Consider the following 19080-nt stretch of genomic DNA (forward strand, 5'->3'; position numbering starts at 1 on the left):
CCCCAAGGCTTTGTCACCCCCCATTTGGGCCCTGTCACCCCCCCCCCAGGGCCTTGTCCCCCCCCTCAGGGCCCTGTCACCCCCCCCCCCCCCCCCCGCAGGCTTTGTCACCCCCCCAGGGCTCTGTCCCTCCCCCCCAGGGCCCTGTCACCCCCCCTTGGGCTTTGTCACCCCCCCCCCCCCCGGGTCCTATAACCCCCCCCAGGCTTTGTCACCCCCCATTTGGGCCCTGTCACCCCCCCCCAGGCTTTGTCACCCCCTCCAGGCTCTGTCACCCCCCCCCCCCAGGGCCTTGTCACCCCCCCCAGGCTTTGTCCCCAGTGTCCCCAGTGCCACCTCCAGCCCCCAGCAGGTACCTGGGGGGCGTGGGGGTGCCCTGCTCAGGGAGGTGCTGGGATACGGGGGGGGGGGGGGGGCTTTTGGTGGGGGATTGGGGGTCCCAGCTGAATTCTGGAACATTCTTAACGGTTTCCTTGGTTCCTTCCAGAACAATTCTGCCGCCCCCGCTTCGCCTCCCACCTCCGGACCTGGCCCAAGGCGCAGAGGTGAAGCCGGCCCCCCCCCACGTCTGATGTCCCCAGGAACTTTCTGGGCCACCCCCGACCCCAAATCCCCGCCTCACGCCTCCCTCAGGCCCTAATCTCGGTGTGGGCGCGCTGCTGCCTGCCCCCGCCGCGGGGCTTTGCTCTGCCCACATCACCTCCGAGCACAAATTGGCCCCGAGACCTCAATTAGGGGAGCCCCAGACGGGGCCAAATTAGCAGGGGAGCTCCAAATGGAGCCTCAAATTAGCAGGGGAGCCCCAAAAGGAGCCCCGCATGAGCAGGGGAGCCCCAAACAGAGCCCCAAAAGGAGCCCCACATTAGCAGGGGAGCCCCAGATGGGGCCAAATTAGCAGGGGAGCCCCAAATGGAGCCCCAAATTAGCAAGGGAGCCCCAAAAGGAGCCTCAAATTTAGCAGGAGAGCCCCAAAAGGAGCCCCACATTAGCAGGGGAGCCCCAAATGGGGCCAAATTAGCAGGGGAGCCCCAAATGGAGCCCCAAATTAGCAGGGGAGCCCCAAACGGAGCCTCAATTTAGCAGGGGAGCCCCAAACAGAGCCCCAAAAGGAGCCCCAAATTAGCAGGGGAGCCCCAAACAGAGCCCCAGATTAGCAGGGGAGCCCCAAACAGAGCCCCATGTTAGCAGGGGAGCCCCAAACAGAGCCCCAAATTAGCAGGGCAGCCGCAAACGGAGCCCCAACAGGAGCCCCAGATTAGCAGGGGAGCCCTAAATGGAGCCAAATTAGCAGTGGAACCCCAAATGGAGCCCCACATTAGCAGGGGAGCCCCAAAAGGGGCCAAATTAGCAGGGGAGCCCCAAACAGAGCCCCAAATGGAGCCCCAAATCAGCAGGAAAGCCCCAAACGGAGCCAAATTAGCAGGGGAACCCCAAACGGAGCCAAATTAGCAGGGGAGCCCCAAACAGAGCCAAATTAGCAGGGGAGCCCCAAACAGAGCCCCACATTAGGAGGGGAGCCCCAGATGGGGCCAAATTAGAAGGGGAGCCTCAAATGGAGTCCCAAATTAGCAGGGGACCCCCAAATTATCCGGGCTTTCGCTATCCTGGGAGGCACCAGATTAGTTTTTTTTTTTGCCAGAATTTTCCCTATTGCTCCTTTCTCTCTGTTTTCCTTCTCGCTGTGGCCTTGGAGCAATAAGACACGAGTTCCTCCAATCCTTGGATAGGGAAGAACACTCTCCTTCTCCATAAAAAAAAACAAAATAAACCACCAGCAGCGTTCCCACGGGGGCTGCACCTTTCCCACTGTCTGAGTTTGCCGATTTTGGACCCTGGGGACAATTTTGCTGCGAGAATCTGGGAAAAAGGCAAGGAGCCACACTTGGGTTCGTTAAACGCGACGTTTCCCTGGGTCTTTGTGTATTTATAATTAGTTAAACGGCACGTGGGGCGTTGTCAGTCAGTCACTCGCCTCTTATTCAAACAGAAATCTTGGTTCAGATCACATCTTTACATTTCAGGTGATGGAGAGCCCGGAAAAAAGCGATTAATGCACGAGAGAGACCAAAAATCCTGTCCGAAAACAGAAGCTGGTGCTGGATCTCGCCTGCTGAGCACAGGCTGTAGGAAACAGTGAGAAAATACGGGACCTGTGTGCTCCAGGGATTAAAAAGGAATCACCTGTGTGCCTCAGGTGGGACTTTATGAACAGGGGATAACAACATAAAAAGGGGAAAACTGCATAAAAAGGGGATAACTGCATAAAAAGAGGTTAACAGTATAAAAACGGGCTACAAAGACACGAGAAATACAGGTTCAGGTTGCTCAGAGTGCTGGATTTGCTGGCACCCCAAAGCCTGCAGGGCCTTTTGCCTCGCTTTTGGGGCATTTTGGCTTCGTTTCGCCTCAGGTTTCTCGCTCAGAGCCTCGGGAGCAGAGATTTGGGTGAGCCGAGGTCGCAGCCGGTGCTTTTTCGTGGTCCTCTCCCTGCAGGATGGATGCAGCAGAGAAGAGGGTCCGTACGTTTGCACGAGTCAAACCAACGGCCGATTTTGCTCAAGACATGATCAAGTTTGGGCCAGACAACAAGGTAGGGAAAAAGCGATGGCAGGCGTGAAAGGTTTGGAGTTTGATTTCAGTTTTGCTGATAAAAACACAGAATTCCTCCGTTCCTTGGTGCTTTTTGGTTCACGGTTTCCTCCTCGTTCCTCTGTGCTGACAGAGCCTCGAGGTTTTCTATCAGTACCTTTGGCAAACCCACTTCTTGTGGTGCAATCACTAAAGAAAATCCTATAAAGGACCGGGACCTTGATCCCTGAGGAATCCCAGCTCATCCTTAGGGGTCCCGTTGTGGTGGAGGCCGTTTCTCTTCCCCATCTGTGCGTTCCTGACTTCTCCCCATAATCCTTGTGTTAACACCAACCCAAGAATTGCCCTGTCCCACCTCTGAAAGCCAAACGGATGAACCTTTCTTCCTTTTTTTGGGCCTCCTGCCGCCAGAAAATACCAGCAGGAGCAGTAAAAGCAGTCACAATATTTATGTTCCACCTTCTGCTTACCTGCAGCTCTCCAGTGGGTGGGTTTTTTTAGATGCTAACTGCTGGAACTCTTCACAACTGCTGAAATTAACCTTTTGTTTCTTGTTTTGGGGGGGTTCAGAGCATAGATATTTACATCAAAAAAGACGCCAGGAAAGGAGTTGTGAATAACAGACAGACCGACTGGTCCTTCAGGCTGGACGGGGTCCTCCACAACACCTCCCAGGAGCTGGCCTATGAGACTGTGGCCGAGAAGTTGGTGTCTGATGCCCTGCTGGGCTATAACGGTGATTTCTTCCTATTTTGACTCTTTCGATGGCGAGGGGAGGGTTGGTCTGAGGGAGATTGAAAGGTTCCCTCCTGGGTTTATTTCATTTTGATCCTTTTCCAGGCACGATCATGTGCTACGGGCAGACAGGGGCTGGTAAAACCTACACGATGACGGGAGCAACGGCCGAGTACAAGCATCGAGGAATCATACCCCGAGCTATCCAGCAGGTACTGAGCATCCTGACGGGAAAAGAGCCTAGAAGAAGTAATAAAAGCATCACTTCTATCAGCATTCTGCTGCTCATAAAACCATTTTAACACTGGGTATGTTTTATTTGGTTTCCACCGCTCCTTTTTTTTTTAAATTTCATCTCAGTGATGGTCATTAAGGAGCTAAAGGATCCCATAACACACAGTAGTGGTGGGATTTCAGAGCATCGGGAGTGTGTTGGGTAGCTCACTGCTTCCCAAACGTCAGAAGAATGTAAGAAGAAACCTTCAAGGCTCTCAAAAAACATCATTCTGAGGAATCCTACTAAAAACATGGACTTGGCCCTGTCAGCCCGCAGGCAGCCACGGTTCAGAATTAGCCGTAGATGAGCTGAGAGCTGTTCTCCAAGTCCCAAACAGCTCCTCTGAAAAGCCATAAACATTTCTGCTCGTGAAGGAGGCCTGCCACCGCCGTCCTTTCTTCTTTCTGCAGGTCTTCAAAGCGATTGCGCGCTCGGTCGACTCCTTCATCACCGTGCGGGTCTCCTACCTGGAGATCTACAACGAGACCTTGTGCGACCTGCTGGCCACCACCACAAACAGCGGGACCGGCGACGTGCAGATGGCTGTGGTGGACTGCCCGCGGGGTGTTTACGTCAAGGGTTTGTCTCTACACTCCGTCAGCCACGAGGAGGATGCTCTCAATCTCCTTTTCGAGGCAAGCCAAGCAAATATTTCAATTCTCTCGGTGGCTTGGCTGAGGGGAGAGGCAGTACAGCAAGAAGCGGGTGGCCAGGAGTGCCGGAGGGAGCTTCAGCCCTCTTTGTTCTCTCTCTGCTGTGTGGGAGAACTGGTAACTCCTTGCAGTCCGTGCTCTTGCAAGGAAATAATCCGTGGCAGAGAGATTCTGGAAGATCTCTGTGGAGAAACCCAGGTTTTAGGGTATGTGAGAACGAGTCAAGTGATGGAGGAGATAAATTAGGGGTGAGGCCACGGAAAGCAGCAGCGCTGGGGATTCCAGGCAGCACCAAAATAGTTGTAGCCACAGATTTTGTCTTCATTTCGCAAGGTTTGCCTGAAATGCCAGCTGCCTCACCGGCCCCTTCAGCAGACAGAGGTGCTGAGCAGTTGAAACGACCTCTTTCCATTACCCTGGTCACCTCACGCTGCCTTAACACAAAGCGTGGGGTATTTGGGATCCGTTTCGACCCCCCCAGCCAGCCTACACTGGAATTCCTTCCTGGAAAACTCCCCTACCTGTCCTGGCTAAGTCAGAGCTCCAAGAAAAGAGTCTTAGCACTGACATCTCTGGCAGATAGGGTGGTCACAGCACAGGCAGTGTGTGTCAGATTTTACAGCAGGGCTGCTCACACCGTGCTGTCTTTGTGAAGGAAGCTTATTTGGTTGTGGCTGCATCCTTCTTTTACCTGCGGGTGCTTTAATTTGTAAGGAAAACGTGAATAAATCGTTGGTGCTGTTGGCAGGAAGGGTGTCCTTACCAGGAGCCCTCTGGTGTCCTTAAAATCCTTGATTTGCCTTTTTACTGATGGGGCTGGTGTCCTAAGCTAGCCCCTGTGACTCCCAGGAGCTCCCATTTTCCTCCTAAAGAGTAGCCGGGTAGTGAAAATGAGCCTTGAAAGTGGAAATACAGAGAATATATCTGGTAAGAGGCACAATTATGGCACAATTATTACGATTATTAACCAACCGTGCTGTGAAATGCCTTTTGAGTGAGAAAGTGACACAAATACCCCGCGCTCCTGCACTGGAGGCTCTAACCACGTGAACAACAGTCCGCAGAATGAAGATTGAACCACTGTTTGTTTACCTGTGTGGATTTCCAATTTCCCTTTTGCAGGAGCTTTAAAATATTGTCTTCAATTCTGACTCCCTTTACAGGGTGAGACCAACCGAGTAATAGCAGAGCACTCACTGAATAAGAATTCCTCCAGATCCCATTGCATCTTTACTATCTACATCGAGGTAAGAGCTCCAGCAGTTATTCCGGGGGCTCAAATGACTGAGGATCTTTGTGTGGCTGGTTTTTACTCTTCAGTTTTGCCTACAGCGAAGCACAGCCCATGCTCTTTTCCCCCTCAGTCTCGTTGCAGAGCTTTCTCAGACGTCAGATGCATTAATTCCAAGATCAACCTAATCGACCTGGCAGGCTCAGAGAGACTGAGCAAGACCGGGGTAAGTAGTGGAAGAAATATTTGGTGGACGTGGTGGAGAGGCTGGTAATCAACACATTGGAGGTGAAATTTGAGGGTTTTCCACAACAGAATTCGGCCTGTGATAAATAGGAGAGGCTGTGGCAAATTCTAAGTCACGTTAATGCACGGGAGAGTGCTCAGATGTTGGCAGCTGCTGGGTACCTTTGCCAAGTCCCCGTGGACGTGAGTCCCATCCTGCGTGTGCCTCCCAACCCGATCCAGGTTCAGCTGGTTTATCTGACCCTCAGTTTATCCATCTATCAGTTCTTCACCAAGGAAAAGGCCAGAGCCCTTTGCTATTGGGACAAAGAACTTGTGCTTTTCCTCTTCATTCCCTGAGTGTCAGTGCAAATCTCGCTTCTGGTCACAGCAGGAAACTCTTGAAACTTTCTCCGAGCATTAGATCTCAACAGCTGAAACCTTCACAGGTCCCGTGTAGTGATCAGAGCAGGGTCCTGTGACAAATGCATGCTTTCCCCGTTGTGAAGGGAAGCTAGCAGTCCTGGGAGACTCGTAAGGGAAAACTGAAGTCTCTAAAAACTTGTTTTCAGGCTGAGGGGAGCTCTAGATGAGAAATGTTTGATCTGGATTAGATCCCTGTCCTCACGCTTTGGGTCTTGGTTCCAGTCTGAAGGGCAGGTTCTGAAGGAAGCCACCTACATTAACAAGTCTCTGTCGTTCCTCGAGCAAATCGTCATCGCCCTGGCTGACCCGAAGAGGGACCACATCCCCTTCCGACAGAGCAAGCTCACTCACGTCCTCAAGGACTCGCTGGGTAAGAGCTGTGGGGTAAACAGCCCCAAAGAAAACCCGTAGAAAATCGTGTTTCAGGGAGCCTATCAGCTGTTCAGAGCCTTCTAAACACATGGAACTAATCGTTTTTCAAAGGACGCCTGGTTTTCCTCATCAAATAAAGCAGCAGGCACAGACAGTACAAAGGCCAGGCTGATCAGGCCAACAGAAATTCGCTGAACTTCCCTCAGCTGGAACAGTTGAAAAACTAGCCAGCACAAAAATGCAGCACGTTACAAACCTCTCCAGCTGCTGCTCCTTTAGCATCGGGCTCCAGATGAGAAACCCGAAGCTGAGGTGGGTCTGGAACGTGCAGGAAAGGCTGAGGAGAAAGCAGCTGAAGACAGGCTGCAGGCATTTGTGTGGAGGAACCGAAGTCATCAAAACTCAGAGGGATGTTTGATGTACTCATAGATCATTCTGTTCCACCAGATGGGAACTTCAGAGGGGCAGTTCCCAACTGGCCACGTTCTCTGTTGCTGCTTTTTCTGTTTTTCAGTCAGCACGTAACCTAATATTTTCCAGAAAAGGGAAGAACAGCAACAAAATGATATTCTTTGCCTTTTTTTTTTTTTCTTTTTCTATTGTTCCAGGAGGGAAATGCAATACTGTCCTAGTGGCGAATATCTGCGGGGAAGCTTTGCACGTAGAAGAGACTGTAAGTTGAACTGATTTCTGCAGAATTACAGCCTTGTTCCTGCTGCTGCTGCAATTGCATCAGCCCTGACTGCGTTCAGAGAGTAGTCTCTGGAGGGCTGTGGCTGGAGTCCCGGAGAAACATCCTGTCTAATTCTTCAGAAACATTGGATAGAGCTCATCTTATCTCAGAGGCTCAGAGAACAGATTGATCTCACCAGTCTGCTTTGTGATGCGGAGTGCTGACCGGCCTGGTTTACAGCAGGCCCCAAAATTTGGGATCGAAGCACACGGGACAGTGTTAATTGTTATTGTTGGCTCAGATCTACAAGTGTGTTTTGAATGGTAAATTGTGTAATGAAATTGATGGAATTGTAGCAGGTCACATCAAATCGGAGCTGGCTTTCAGCTGGTCTGGGAGGCTGGAACCAGAGCCATGAAAGATTAAAATGGGTGAAAGCCTCGCTGGGTGAAGTGGATCATCTTAGCCATATTTGTGACACTGAGCAGGGAAACACCTTGCTCTATGCCAAGGAACTTTTGCATAGCCAAACAAATGCAAACACAGTCAGCTGCTACGCAGTGGTGTTCGAGGCAGTGTTGTGTTTGTCAGCTCCTACTTGTGATAGCATCTAGAAATGGGGAATTGCAAGGAAATGGGATGATTTTCAGGCTGCAGGGGCTTATTCCCGAGAGATCACACTGCAGGAACTAAGCCTGAAAGCCATCGATCCGTGATTTGGAGGTGTTAGGACGTGTTATTTTGCTCAGAGCTGTGTGTGGGGGGATGTTTTCGAGATAAAAGCTCTTTCACACAAAGAGCTGTCCACATGCAGGACAGAAAGCACAAAGAGATGGTCTGAAGCTGGCTCATCACACAGAAACCAGTGAGCACTGGAGGATACACTCCTGGAATCACAAACCCTGTAATTCTCTGTGTAGTTAAACAGTTTTGCTTTTCTGTGTGCTGGGATCTGATCTGATTTAATAGTAAGGGATTATGAAAATGAAATCCTCACCGATATCTCTTTCAGTTACTGTTTAACAACAAAAAAAAAAACAACACGTGTTTTTCAGTTGTCTTCTCTTCGTTTTGCTACCAGAATGAAATGGATCACAACAGAGCCAGTCATCAATGTGACGTGTGACCCGGAGGTAAGTAGAGAGCAGCGTTATTCCTGCTCCTGCTGGTAAAATGATATTCCTGCCACGATTCCAGGCAAAAAAAAAAAAATAAATAAAGAAATTGATGGCAGTGTTTTAGATGTCCTGAGTGCGCTTCCACAGCTGAAAGGGAGCTGGCAGCAGTCAAAGCTGAATGAATTACTGGTAGCCCCAAGAAGAAGTTTAGAATTATTGGATCCGTAGCACATGGGGTGTGTGAGAGCCCTGCTGCTCTTCACGGCCTGATCTCACTGGTGAGCAGCGAAGCAGCTGGGGAGTTTCCTCCAACAGCTTCCAGAAGAAGCTGAGAGCTGTGCAAAAAGCTGTCATTTCCTCTCCAGTCCCTTCGTTTTCGTTGGGAGGTGTGGAGTGGGAAAGAGAAACCAACACGTGTTTAAGGAAGCTATTGTGCTTTGATGCTCTAACAGGCCCCTAAAGCAGCTCAGTGTCTGGTTTGCACCAGATCCCAACGGATTTGGGTACTCCCACCTTTCTGGACACACATTCTGAGTCGCCAGCGCTTATTTTATTTTCAATAACAGCATTTAGTTACTCGCTCACCTTTTTTTTGTTTTCCTGCTAGGAGACAGTGAGGGCTTTGGAGAAGGAAATTGTTCTTCTGAAGCAAGAACTGGCAATGCACAACAACCTGGTGAGGAACTGGCTGCACCATCTTCCACGGCACCTAGTTAAGGCTTTGCCATAACCATCGTTTTGCAGAGTCACCACCTCCTGTAGATGCCTGATTTCTTTTTTTTTTTGACTTGTGAGGCCCTCCTCTCGTTTGGTTGAAACACGAGAGGGAATGCATTGCTTTCAGCATGCTCCCAAGTCCCATGTTTTATTAACTCTGATGACGAGAAGTTACAACCAAAAATTAAGCTCAAGGCTTCCCGGGGCACAGCAGGTGTTTGCCAGACTAGTACTTGCTGTGCTTTTTTTTAATTTATCAATACTTATTCACCTTTTCTCTCAGGCAAATCGATCTTTGGTGACTTACGACCCTCTGACTGATGTCCAGATAGCAGAGATTAAGTCTCAGATCCACAAATACCTGCAAGGAGCCATCGATGAAATTGAGGTAAATAGCTTTTTAAGCAGAGAAGGACTTGGATACTGCTTCCATCCCGTTTTATCCCAGGGCAGGATCAATGAAAATGTCTTCTGAAGAGCTGTCTTTAACCCAAAATCCTTGTTTTCATACAATTTTTGCTTTTTTTGGAAGCCTGTGATGGTTTTACTCGGGTAAAACCTTGCCGTGTAAACCCACTACAAAGCTCGAGGAGACTTTTCCTCTGTCGTGAAACCCTTTGAATTGGTTTGTGCATTACTTCTATAAATAAGTAATGTCAAAAATTTGCCCTGTCAACATCATACGAAATCTTTTGCGAGGTGTGTTGCCAAAATACGTTCGATCTCTTAGGGACAGGTTTGTTAGGACAGTTTCACAGCCTGGAAGTACCAGTCAACAGCAAAATGATTGCCAAAAGAACCAGCTGAAGTCCCCCATGCACAAATATTTCTGTAGGGGCAAACAAGAAGGCGACCCCATGCAGTACAGGCTTGGGGAAGGCTCTGGGTGCCCACAGAAAAGGCCCTGGGGTGCTGTCTGTGAGGTGACGGGACTTGGTAGGCCAAGTTGATGGTTGGACTTAATGATCTTGAAGGTTTTTTTCCCACCTAAATGATTCTGTGATTCGAAATGAAGCAGCTTGAGACCTTCCCTCTCATTTCATGTCATCGTTACCCTCTCCTGCTCAGTTACACCCTCCCCATTACTTGTCTGCCTGTGTCTTGGCTCCTGGTCTCTGGAGCAGAGACAGTGACAAGGCTCAACTGATTTGGTGTCGTGGCTGAGAGGGCTGCAGAGAGTGCTCTGGCAGACCTAAGTAGACAGTCTTGGAGGGTAAAGAAAAGAGAAGTGACATCATAATCTACAAAGTCAGTGGATGCCATCTGTGTAATTTATAAAATTATTGTAAAAAATTAATTATCTGGCTGGCTGGGCACTCCGTGGAGCCTACCTATCCAGGTCTGGCTCTAAATCTAGGCCTATCAGCTTCCTCTCTCCCTAAAAACCTCCTCAGAGTGAGCAAGGTGTCAGCCTCCAGCCAAGTACAGGGTAAAGGTAACTCCCCGTGAGTGTTGATAGCCACCAGCTGGAAAGCAAAACCCTCACGATCTGAAATATTTGCATCAGTACAGCTGACCACAGCCTGGAAATGCTTACTTTTGTCTTCACTGTGTGCATCTCTTCCTCAGATAACTAATGTCAGGCAAGTCCAGGAGGTATTTAAGCAGTTCAAGCTGATTGTAAGGTAAGATATTCCCTCCCCACGCCAGCACCTAAAGGCCATCAGTGTGTATGTATTTATATTTAAAGGGGAGAAAGCGTGAAAGTGCCTGTTGGGAAATGTCACGGTGGGTGCTGAAAGCTGTGCTTTGGGGCTGAACGAGGGAAGGTGAGTGGCAGGCTGGAAGAAAAAATGAGGACAGGCAGTTTCCATGATGCGAAACACAAAAGGACGAAGAGGGATGAGGGTGTCATCAGACCGGGCAGTCGGGATTTTCAGGGACCCAGGAGCAAAATGGTAAAAATCTTGCCCAATAATTGTCATTTTTTTTAACTTGTGACTCCTTTTATTGTGCCAAAGTGATGGGCTTTTTTTTTTTTCCTTTAACTTGCAGGTTCTATAACAATCTTCAATCTCGTATCGTGTGCTTCACCTGCTCTCTTTCAGTGGAAAAAAACCCACCATTTAATAATCAATAGATTAGAATAAGATTAGATATTAAAGTGATATAACTGAACAGATGTGATATTATTCGATCTGGACCACTGAAAGGTTAAGCTCTGCATTTAAACAGATATCAAAAAACTTCCATAGCTGTGAGGCCTGAAAGGACATAAGAGAAAAAAAAAAAAAAAGGGATGAGGGGAATGGAAAAGGTTCCAACACCACGGGAAGAGCAGAAGGAGCAGAATGGGGTGTTTGGAAGTGAGATCTCGGATAAAAGATGTTTTCTTTGGAGACGTGATGTTGGCAGGTATTGCAGGTTTGCCATATGAAATAATCCTCTGGGAACACGAAGGTAAAGGGCTGCTTTCTCCCCTAGGCAACAGGAACACGAAGTGGAAGCCAGATTACGAAGCAAATATGCTCTGATAGACAAAAATGACTTTGCTACTATTGCTGCTGCTCAGAAGGTAATTCCCGGTGCTCGGGCCTTGCCCAGAACCCATTTCAGAATTACTTCTTTGCTGCTGAACCCCGAATTGCCTCAGGTTCTGAACTTCTCCCTGTTGAAATCTAAAGCTCAGAAATATTAACGTGATGAGCGGGCCAGGAAACTCACACAGAGCAGAGGGGCACCAATTAACAGAGAGTTTAATTCCTGGCAGCAGAGCATTTGGCCCGTTATCTGAACAGAATAATTGAGAACACGGTAATGAAGCAAATATAAAATAATAGAAGGAGGAGAACTACCTGGCAGCCAGGTGGCTGTAAAAGGCAGGGTCAGATCCCTTGCCTGTGCTGAGCTCCTCCTTTTAATCCTTACAATTTCCGCAGCAAAGTGAACTCTAAAAACCAGAAATCTCTAAACCAGAAATGATGTGAACTCCGACCTGTGGTTATAACCTGTTTTTCCTTGCTCGTTTCCATCTGTGAAATATTTTCTCTCTGCAGTGGTCGTTTCCTCGCCTTGCTTTTCCCAGTCAAGCAGAGAAAAATAATCATTATCGGCTCTGCAGAGTCATGCACTCGTCCTGTGGTTCAACTGTAGATGCTTTGAATATTTTGGAAGACAGGCGAAAGGGAAAAGGCACGTTATTTGCATAACAGCAAAACAGATGGTCTTTAGCAGGCCTCTTCAAGTCTTTATTTAAAGACCTGGAAACCAAAACCAAACCCTAATACGAGCGGATTTTAACGCTCAGTGCCCCCTTCTGTATTATGGTTGAGGCAATTTGAGAGGTCCTGCAGGAAGTGTGATTCTCTTCCGTGTCCCCCTTCCCTGAATGAAGACTTCTGAGGATGCTTTTCCTTTGCATTGACGCCGTGGTGCTGTAGGATTTTGCTGTTTGTGTTTTAATCTGGGATGTTACCAGTCAAACCCTGGGAGCGCTGTCTGAATTACTCAGGGTTCAGAACTGTCTAAAATCGGGAGGGAAAATTTACAGTAAAAGCTTGAGCTTGGTTTTGTGACCCTGGACCCAAGCTATTCTCTCCCTGAGTAGCTGAAATACTCAGCGTATTAATTTAAGGATAATTTAAGGATTTTAGTTTATACTTCATTTTTATAGAGGTGTTTCCCTGCAGTCCTTGGTCGTGAACAAAGATTTTGGGATTCAGTTGTGTGACAAGATGAAGGGGGTGTGGGGTGTACAGCGTGGTTTGGTCATCTACAAAGCTCACGCCTCCTGCTCTGTCTTTTATTTCTCCTCTTTCCAGGCAGGAGTGGTCGATGTGGATCGCCACTTCTTGGGGAAACAGCACAGACGGGAACTGGGGACTAGAACGACTCCGATTTCACCCAAACCTGATGGGAAGAAGAAGAAATCCAGGAAGGGCAGCGAGCACTCCAAGTGAGTGAAGCAGGCAGGCGGCTCTCCCTTTTCTTTGCCATCAGGAGCCGCGTTAAACCTGCAGGTTTCCTTTAAAGTGCTTGGTGCAGTGAGGTCCCCTGAGAGAGAAGGGGGAACGTGCAGCCGATGCAGAGCAGAGAAAGACCCTTGCTTTGATTCCAGTTCCCTGTTTAGGAAGAAATCACCCTGCCTCCTCTTTTTCCCCCCCATGTCAGGAAGGAAGGAACTAGGAGCTACGTTTCTGGGAGAGAGCTGGAAGCTCCTTTACTATCCAAAAGCCAGGTAACGATTCCCATCAAGGATTTGGACGTGAAGGAGAGAGCAAGGAGCGAGGATACGGCCAATATCGACGCGCAGCCCTCAAAGCCAGCCTCTGCAGAAGGTTCCCAGCGGCCCAGGTAAGCTGTCCCTGTGGAGGGAATATAACTCATTTCCCAGTTTTTAGTGGGTGCATTGCATTTCCCCAGTACAATTCCCTTTTTCAAGGTAAAGAGGAGAGATTCAGAGAGCTTCCTTGCTTGGGTGGTGACACAGCAGGGTTTTTATGGACACCAGTGGACCAAAAGATGCTGGTGGCTTCCCCACCTGCCCTGAGCTCTGCCAGTTGCTCTGTTAAGTGATCTCTGCTGACCAAGAGTCAGTTCCTCGTTCAAATGTGATTTTTTTTCCCCTCTCTCTGTATATTTTAGAGCCAATATTCCTGTATTTAAATTCGGGGCATGCCTGCAGGTTTTACTTTCTGCCACTGAGCTATCCCAGTTCACTCCATCGCCACCTGGTCCCCTGTGAAAGTCGCAGCACTCCTCACCCCTCGGGCAGAGGGCAGAGGTTCCTCGTGAGCAGCCACAAAACCCCAGACACTCGTAAAAAAAGGGTCAATATCCACGTGAGGTCACGGCAGGAAATGCCATAGCAAGAGAGAATTGTGCAGAGGGGCCCAAAATGCAGCAGCGTGCCAGTTATCTGCTGGTACAGCGACCAGAACTTAGCACAGGAGGGCAGCACTGAATTGCATTTCCTCCTGGATGGTGTAGACGGGGTAAAAAAACGCTCAGGGTGCCAAGACCACGGGCTCGATGCGCTCAGCAGCGTGCTGCTGCTCAATCCCAGGAGCTCCACCAGGACCCACAGCACGGGACACCACTTTTCCCTTCATCATTTCCACCCCTCTGTCGTTGCTGAGCTCTCAGGCCACGAGTGAAGCAGCTCAGAAGTCTTATGAGCACCTCCGTGGCCGTGCTGTACCCGAATTTACTCCTGAAGCACCTCGCCGTGCTACTGCCTTCCTCCGTGCCCTCTGCTCGCCTGGCAGTATTCCTCCCAAATCCAGCGGGACTGACACGTGCCAAGGGCTTTGTTTGGCAGACGTCGCCGCTCTGTGCTGGGAATCCAGCAGGAAAAGAGCAAAAAAAATAAAAATCCTTAACACTATTAGCTATTTTTTCTGAAAATTCAAACCCTTAGAGGTCCTCTTTCCAGGGAAGATTCAATTCCGAGGCGTCTCCTAAGGAATCCTTCCTTCTGGGAGCAATGCAGAGGGGAAAAAGGGGCAGGGAGCTGTCGTGGGGATGGCACCAGGGTGCAGCCAGCACGGCACGAGCCCTCGCTCTTTGAATTTTTGTTGCAGCTCCCCTCCGTCGAAGCCGGCGGCGTTTGAGCAGTTCAAGGAGGAGTGTGGAAGGGAGATCAACTGGATCTTTAAGGAGAACAAAAGCATCCTCCTCGCCAGGAAGAAGAGAAGCTGTACGGTAGCCCGGAGGATCAACTTCATCAAGCAGGAGATGGAGGACATCAAAAAGGCTCTGGAGGCCCAGAGGCAGGAGCGGTGGCAGCAGGGTAAGTCGCTGGCCAGGAAGAGTCTGACACAAAGAGGGAGCCCCCGGTTGCAGAGCGGTTTTGCTGGAGGATAACTCGGTCCTGTGGCACCACAGCCAAAACTCTGGCTAGGGAGACAAGGAGGAGGGAGAGAAAAGGGAATGGCCAACAGCAAGGAGGCCCTGCCTAGTGAATGACGGCCTGGGAGGCAGCCCCAAGGGATTGCAGAGCTGCTGGTTTCCATTTCCCTTCTCGAAGAGCAGCTTTGAGCACTGTGCTCCGTCCATAGCCCCTTCCCTCAGGACCAGCAGGATGCGGAGCTCCTTTGGCTTCATGATGAGCGGCATCAGCTTGAATCCGTATCAGAGGGAGGCTTTTTCTTTTCACAGACTCACTGCTTTTTTTTTTTTGGGCCTCTTTCTGATGACATCTACCAACTGTGGGTGCTGGCAACCACAAGGACAAACTGATTTGAGGGAAGCTGACAACGCGAGATGTTTATCCTAGAGAAGCAGCGTTGGCTCAGTGGTCTTTTTAGCAGCCTTTTGTCCCCCAAACCCTCACCACAGCTTCCCAGGGTGTTTTTTTTTTTTCCAGCAGGAGCCAGGAAAGCCCTAAGCAATGCCCTATTTGTGCATCCTTCCGTGGGTCCCAATCCCTCCTCTTTGTCTGCCCGTGTCCCATCTCACGCGGGACTGAACCCTGAGTGATTCCAAGCACAGCGACTGCTCCGTGGCCCTCTCCACCCGCACGAGAAACCTTTGATTCCTTTCCCTACCCTCCAGGGGAGTACGTCGACGAGACGGGACACCTCATAATCGACGAGAAGGAGTTTTTACTCATCATGAAGATGAAGGACCTGAAGGAGGAGTACCGGGCGGCTTACGCTGAGCTGCAGGACCTGAAGGCAGAGATCCAGTACTGCCAGCACCTGGTGGACCAGTGTCGGAACAAACTCATCGCAGGTATGAGTTTCTGAGCAGCCTCGGGCTCAGCTGGGGTGTGTGAGGGCAGCTCGGCACCGAAACACTTCCCAGCCGTGCTGCCAAGCCCCCGTCGTGCTCTGTTGTGGTTTCCCTTTCTGCCTTCCAGCCTTTCTCTTTTTTTTTTTATTGACGATTCTTGTGGTTTCTTTGTGGTGTAATCCTGAGCTTCCGCGGATTCTCTCTCGCAGATAACGCCACGCTGTCCCCTGCTCCCTGGGCACATCCCAACAGTGACCGTGCAGGAACTTGGCCACGGGTTTTTCTCTTAGCTCTGGCTTTGGCTTCTGCCAGCTGCCTGTGGCATCCCGGAGCAAAGAGATCTCGGAGCTGAAACCAGGGTGAAAAACTCAGCAATATTCATCGTGTCCACAGTGCCTGTGTTCCTGGCTCCCGTGCCACGACGCGTTAATCAGGACAAATTTCCTGCAGCACCTGCTGTGGGTTATCACCAGCTATGACAGGATGGAAAGCGCCTGTGCTCCTTTAGCATTTGGGATTGAAACGTGACCCCGAAACGTCCCGGCAGCTCCAAATCTCCTGCTCCAAGCTCCCAGCGGGTTGGGAGGATGGCTGCGGGACGCAGGAGCACTGCCATCTCGTGGCCGTTCCCCTCTCGGGTGCACAAGCCCAGGGGACTGTCCCCACGTCCTGGCCACCTCCTGGATCTGCCGACCTCATTAACTGTCTTTATTGCCCCCCTGTCCTAATTAACGAATTTTTCCAGCAGATTGAAACAGAAGAGCTCGGAGCACCCATGGCCTTGCGTGATTTTGTGAGCAGGGAGCCCGAGGAAACCCAGCCTCGCCTCTGGTGGCTGCAAACTCGTTCACTGCCCCCTGTTTTTTTTTGCCTTGCAGAATTTGAGATCTGGTACAGCGAGTCCTTCCTCATCCCCAGCTACGTGCAGAAAGCTCTCAAGCCCGGTGGCAACATCAGGCCTGGGATGATTCCCATCGACAGAGTCACGCGCCTGGTGAGTCTCGCCGCGCGGCGAGGGCGCAGCTCAGCCCCCGGGAGGAGGAAAAGAGGAGGAGGAGGAGGGCATTTTGGGGCAGCTCTGCCTTTTTTCTCCGAGCAGAGTGGCTGGCAGCAAAACGCCGGCCGACGGGACGCAGAGAGCAGCTGGCTGCTTGCTCCCACCTTAGCTTCATTGCAAAGAGGCCAAAATAGGGCACGGTGCTCGCAGCGCCCGCTCGTCTGCTGACTCTCCGCGAGCAGGCACGGTGCCCAGAGGTGCTGGGGGTGCTCGGGAGGCTGGCAGTTGGGATCTGTGATGGTTACAGCCAGGCTTTTGTGCTTCGTGTTGTGGCAACTGGTGCGTGGCCAGCCCTCTGGTTAGCAACCGCCGCTTGGGGGAATCCATCAGCTCTTGTTCCTGACAGTGGGCGTTTCTCTTCAGTTTCTTACTTACCAGAGCTTCTTCTCTGCATTATTTCCCTCCAAAGTCCTTCCAGGTTTGTTAAATATCAGCCCCAGAGCCTTAATGCTGTTTGTAGGGCTTCCACCCTGCTGGCACCAAGAAGGGGAGCGTGGCGAGGAGAGAAATCCCCTCCTGACCACGAGGGGCAAGTCCTCTGTGCCACACCACGTCTCCGTCACTGCTGCCTAGCCCCAGAAGCGTCGGGGTTGGGAAAAGAGGAGCAAAGAGGAGCAAAAAGCACCTGCAGGCGGGTTGGGAAGGAGTGGAAGGAGGGCGTGAGCTGCCTGACCCCTGCCCTAGGTGCACGGCCCCGTTTCTAACCCACGTGCGCTGCGGGACTGGAGCTCCCTAGAAAGAAAACCGAAACTGAGACCTTTCGTTTCTCTGCGTCTGATCGTTTGGACCCTAAATCTCGGTTCAGCATTTTCTTTCCTGCCTTTCTAGGAAGGCGCGTGAAGAGCTTCAAGGCTGGTGGCAGACAGGTTCTCCCTCTCCTCCGGAGCGAATTCCCTTGGGGCTACGACTAACAAACGTGATGTAGGAAAAAAAAAAAAAACAAAAGCAGAGTTTGGTTTTAGGCAGGATGCTGCGATGTACCAGGCTGGAAGGTTGCAGACACGGACTCTATAAAGAGAACAGCAAAAAAAACAAATTAAAAAAAATCAAAAACCAAAACTGACCCCAACCCCGCTGGGTAATGGGGTCAGCAGATGACGTTACAGGCAGGAATCTTCAGGCAGGGAACCACGAGTGACCCCGTAGTGCTGCTCTGTGCAGGTTTCTCATTTTCCTTTCCCAGCTGCAGCCTCCCCCTCACCACCACTGACCCCATAGCGGGTCCGTGAGGGCACCAGCACCTTCCTCTGGGGGTTTCATTCCAACTCTGAGCCACTTCTCCTTCTCCAGGCTGATTCTTCATTTATTTTCTAATGCACTGCTCCACGGTGCTCACCTTTTACTCTTGGCTCGAGTCCTTTACCTTTTATCACCCCAGATTTTCACTGTCACCTTCTCCAGGCTGCTCATTGAGGGAAGGTAACCGAAGGAAGCCAGAGCTATCCTCAAATCTGCCATGAAAACACCACCAGATAGCTGGCTGCCGTCTTAAAAACTCGTGTTTCCATCCCAGCTGAGCTCTGCGTCTCCACGACGTGTGGTTTTTGCATGGATCGGGGTCTCTCTTTCTCCCCGCAGGAGGAGGACGAGCAGGAGAGATTTGAGCGGCTGCAGGAGCTGGAGCTGCCGGCCGGCCCGGAGTCGGCCTCGTTCTACAAAGCAAAAATGAAGCGAGACCAGAGGGTGAGCTCAGCCGGGCCCAGCTCCTGCCCGGTTTGCTGGGATGCTGGACTAATTCTGCAGCTAATTCTAAGCTCCTGGAAACGTTTTTTCCCCTCTGCCTGATGTAGAGACCCCATCCCGTGCTGGTCTCTTCTGCTTTAAAGCGATCCCAGCACTTCTCACCTCTCCTCCCTTCCTGGGGGCGAGGGCCATGTCATGAATTTGGGTTTTTACTGGTAGCTCTGCTCTGAAAGCAGCGTTTTGTTAATCACTTCTTGTTTTTTTTTCTCGCCAGCACACCTACGCCAGAGCCATGTCGTCCCTCGGGCAAATGCAGAAGAAGCCCGGGCACATCGCAGCCGCCAGGAGCAAAGCCCCGAGGTCTCTGCTCGTCACCTAGCTCGGCCTCGGGCTGGAAGCGGGCAGGCAGCTCAGAAAACCCCCCGAATTCCTCCCCGTGATCGGTTGCTCCAAAATAAACGGTGGGAGATCGAAACAAGCAGCTTGCTTTCGTGCTGCTGGAGTTACGGGAAGCGAGGCGGGGCGCTCCGCCAGCCCCTGCACGACGAGGTGTCAGGGCAGAGAGGTTTCACAGCTCCTTCTGCCCTCCCTCCTGGCGTAGGGTGGCGTTTGCCCGGTGCTTTCCGGGGAGGCGATTCTGCTCCAGGGT

The 19080-nt window shown here is 50.8% G+C and overlaps 1 protein-coding gene across 3 annotated transcripts; it reads left to right on the forward strand.

The window, feature by feature from the left end:
- The first annotated feature begins 503 nt into the window (after positions 1 to 503).
- KIF9 (kinesin family member 9) lies at positions 504 to 18909 on the forward strand. 3 transcript variants are annotated; one of them, XM_084510378.1, is made up of 22 exons: positions 504 to 545; positions 2022 to 2194; positions 2494 to 2590; positions 3160 to 3325; positions 3430 to 3536; positions 4012 to 4236; positions 5418 to 5501; positions 5619 to 5711; positions 6359 to 6506; positions 7117 to 7181; positions 8237 to 8314; positions 8907 to 8975; positions 9300 to 9404; positions 10586 to 10641; positions 11441 to 11531; positions 12778 to 12911; positions 13127 to 13309; positions 14539 to 14747; positions 15512 to 15691; positions 16570 to 16685; positions 18327 to 18431; positions 18706 to 18909. In XM_084510378.1, the coding sequence occupies exons 3-22, from the start codon at positions 2495 to 2497 to the stop codon at positions 18808 to 18810; spliced, it is 2415 nt and encodes an 804-aa protein (XP_084366504.1). In that variant the 5' UTR covers positions 504 to 545; positions 2022 to 2194; position 2494; the 3' UTR covers positions 18811 to 18909. The 3 variants fall into 3 exon arrangements, with proteins under 3 accessions (XP_084366504.1, XP_084366505.1, XP_084366506.1); XM_084510379.1 differs by lacking the exon at positions 18327 to 18431; XM_084510380.1 differs by lacking the exons at positions 18327 to 18431; positions 18706 to 18909 and adding an exon at positions 17577 to 17734.
- Positions 18910 to 19080: the final 171 nt, after the last annotated feature.

This window comes from Aythya ferina (genome assembly GCF_964211825.1).
Source record: "Aythya ferina genome assembly, chromosome: 2".
Lineage (NCBI taxonomy): Eukaryota > Metazoa > Chordata > Aves > Anseriformes > Anatidae > Aythya > Aythya ferina.

Excerpts from the sequence above, each read along its gene's own strand:
- KIF9 (XM_084510378.1), top strand. The coding sequence starts at position 2,495 with ATGGATGCAGCAGAGAAGAGGGTCCGTACGTTTGCACGAGTCAAACCA. Across the intron at positions 3,537-4,011 it reads TACCCCGAGCTATCCAGCAG|GTCTTCAAAGCGATTGCGCG; the intron begins GTACTGAGCATC and ends TTCTTTCTGCAG. Across the intron at positions 5,712-6,358 it reads AGAGACTGAGCAAGACCGGG|TCTGAAGGGCAGGTTCTGAA; the intron begins GTAAGTAGTGGA and ends TCTTGGTTCCAG.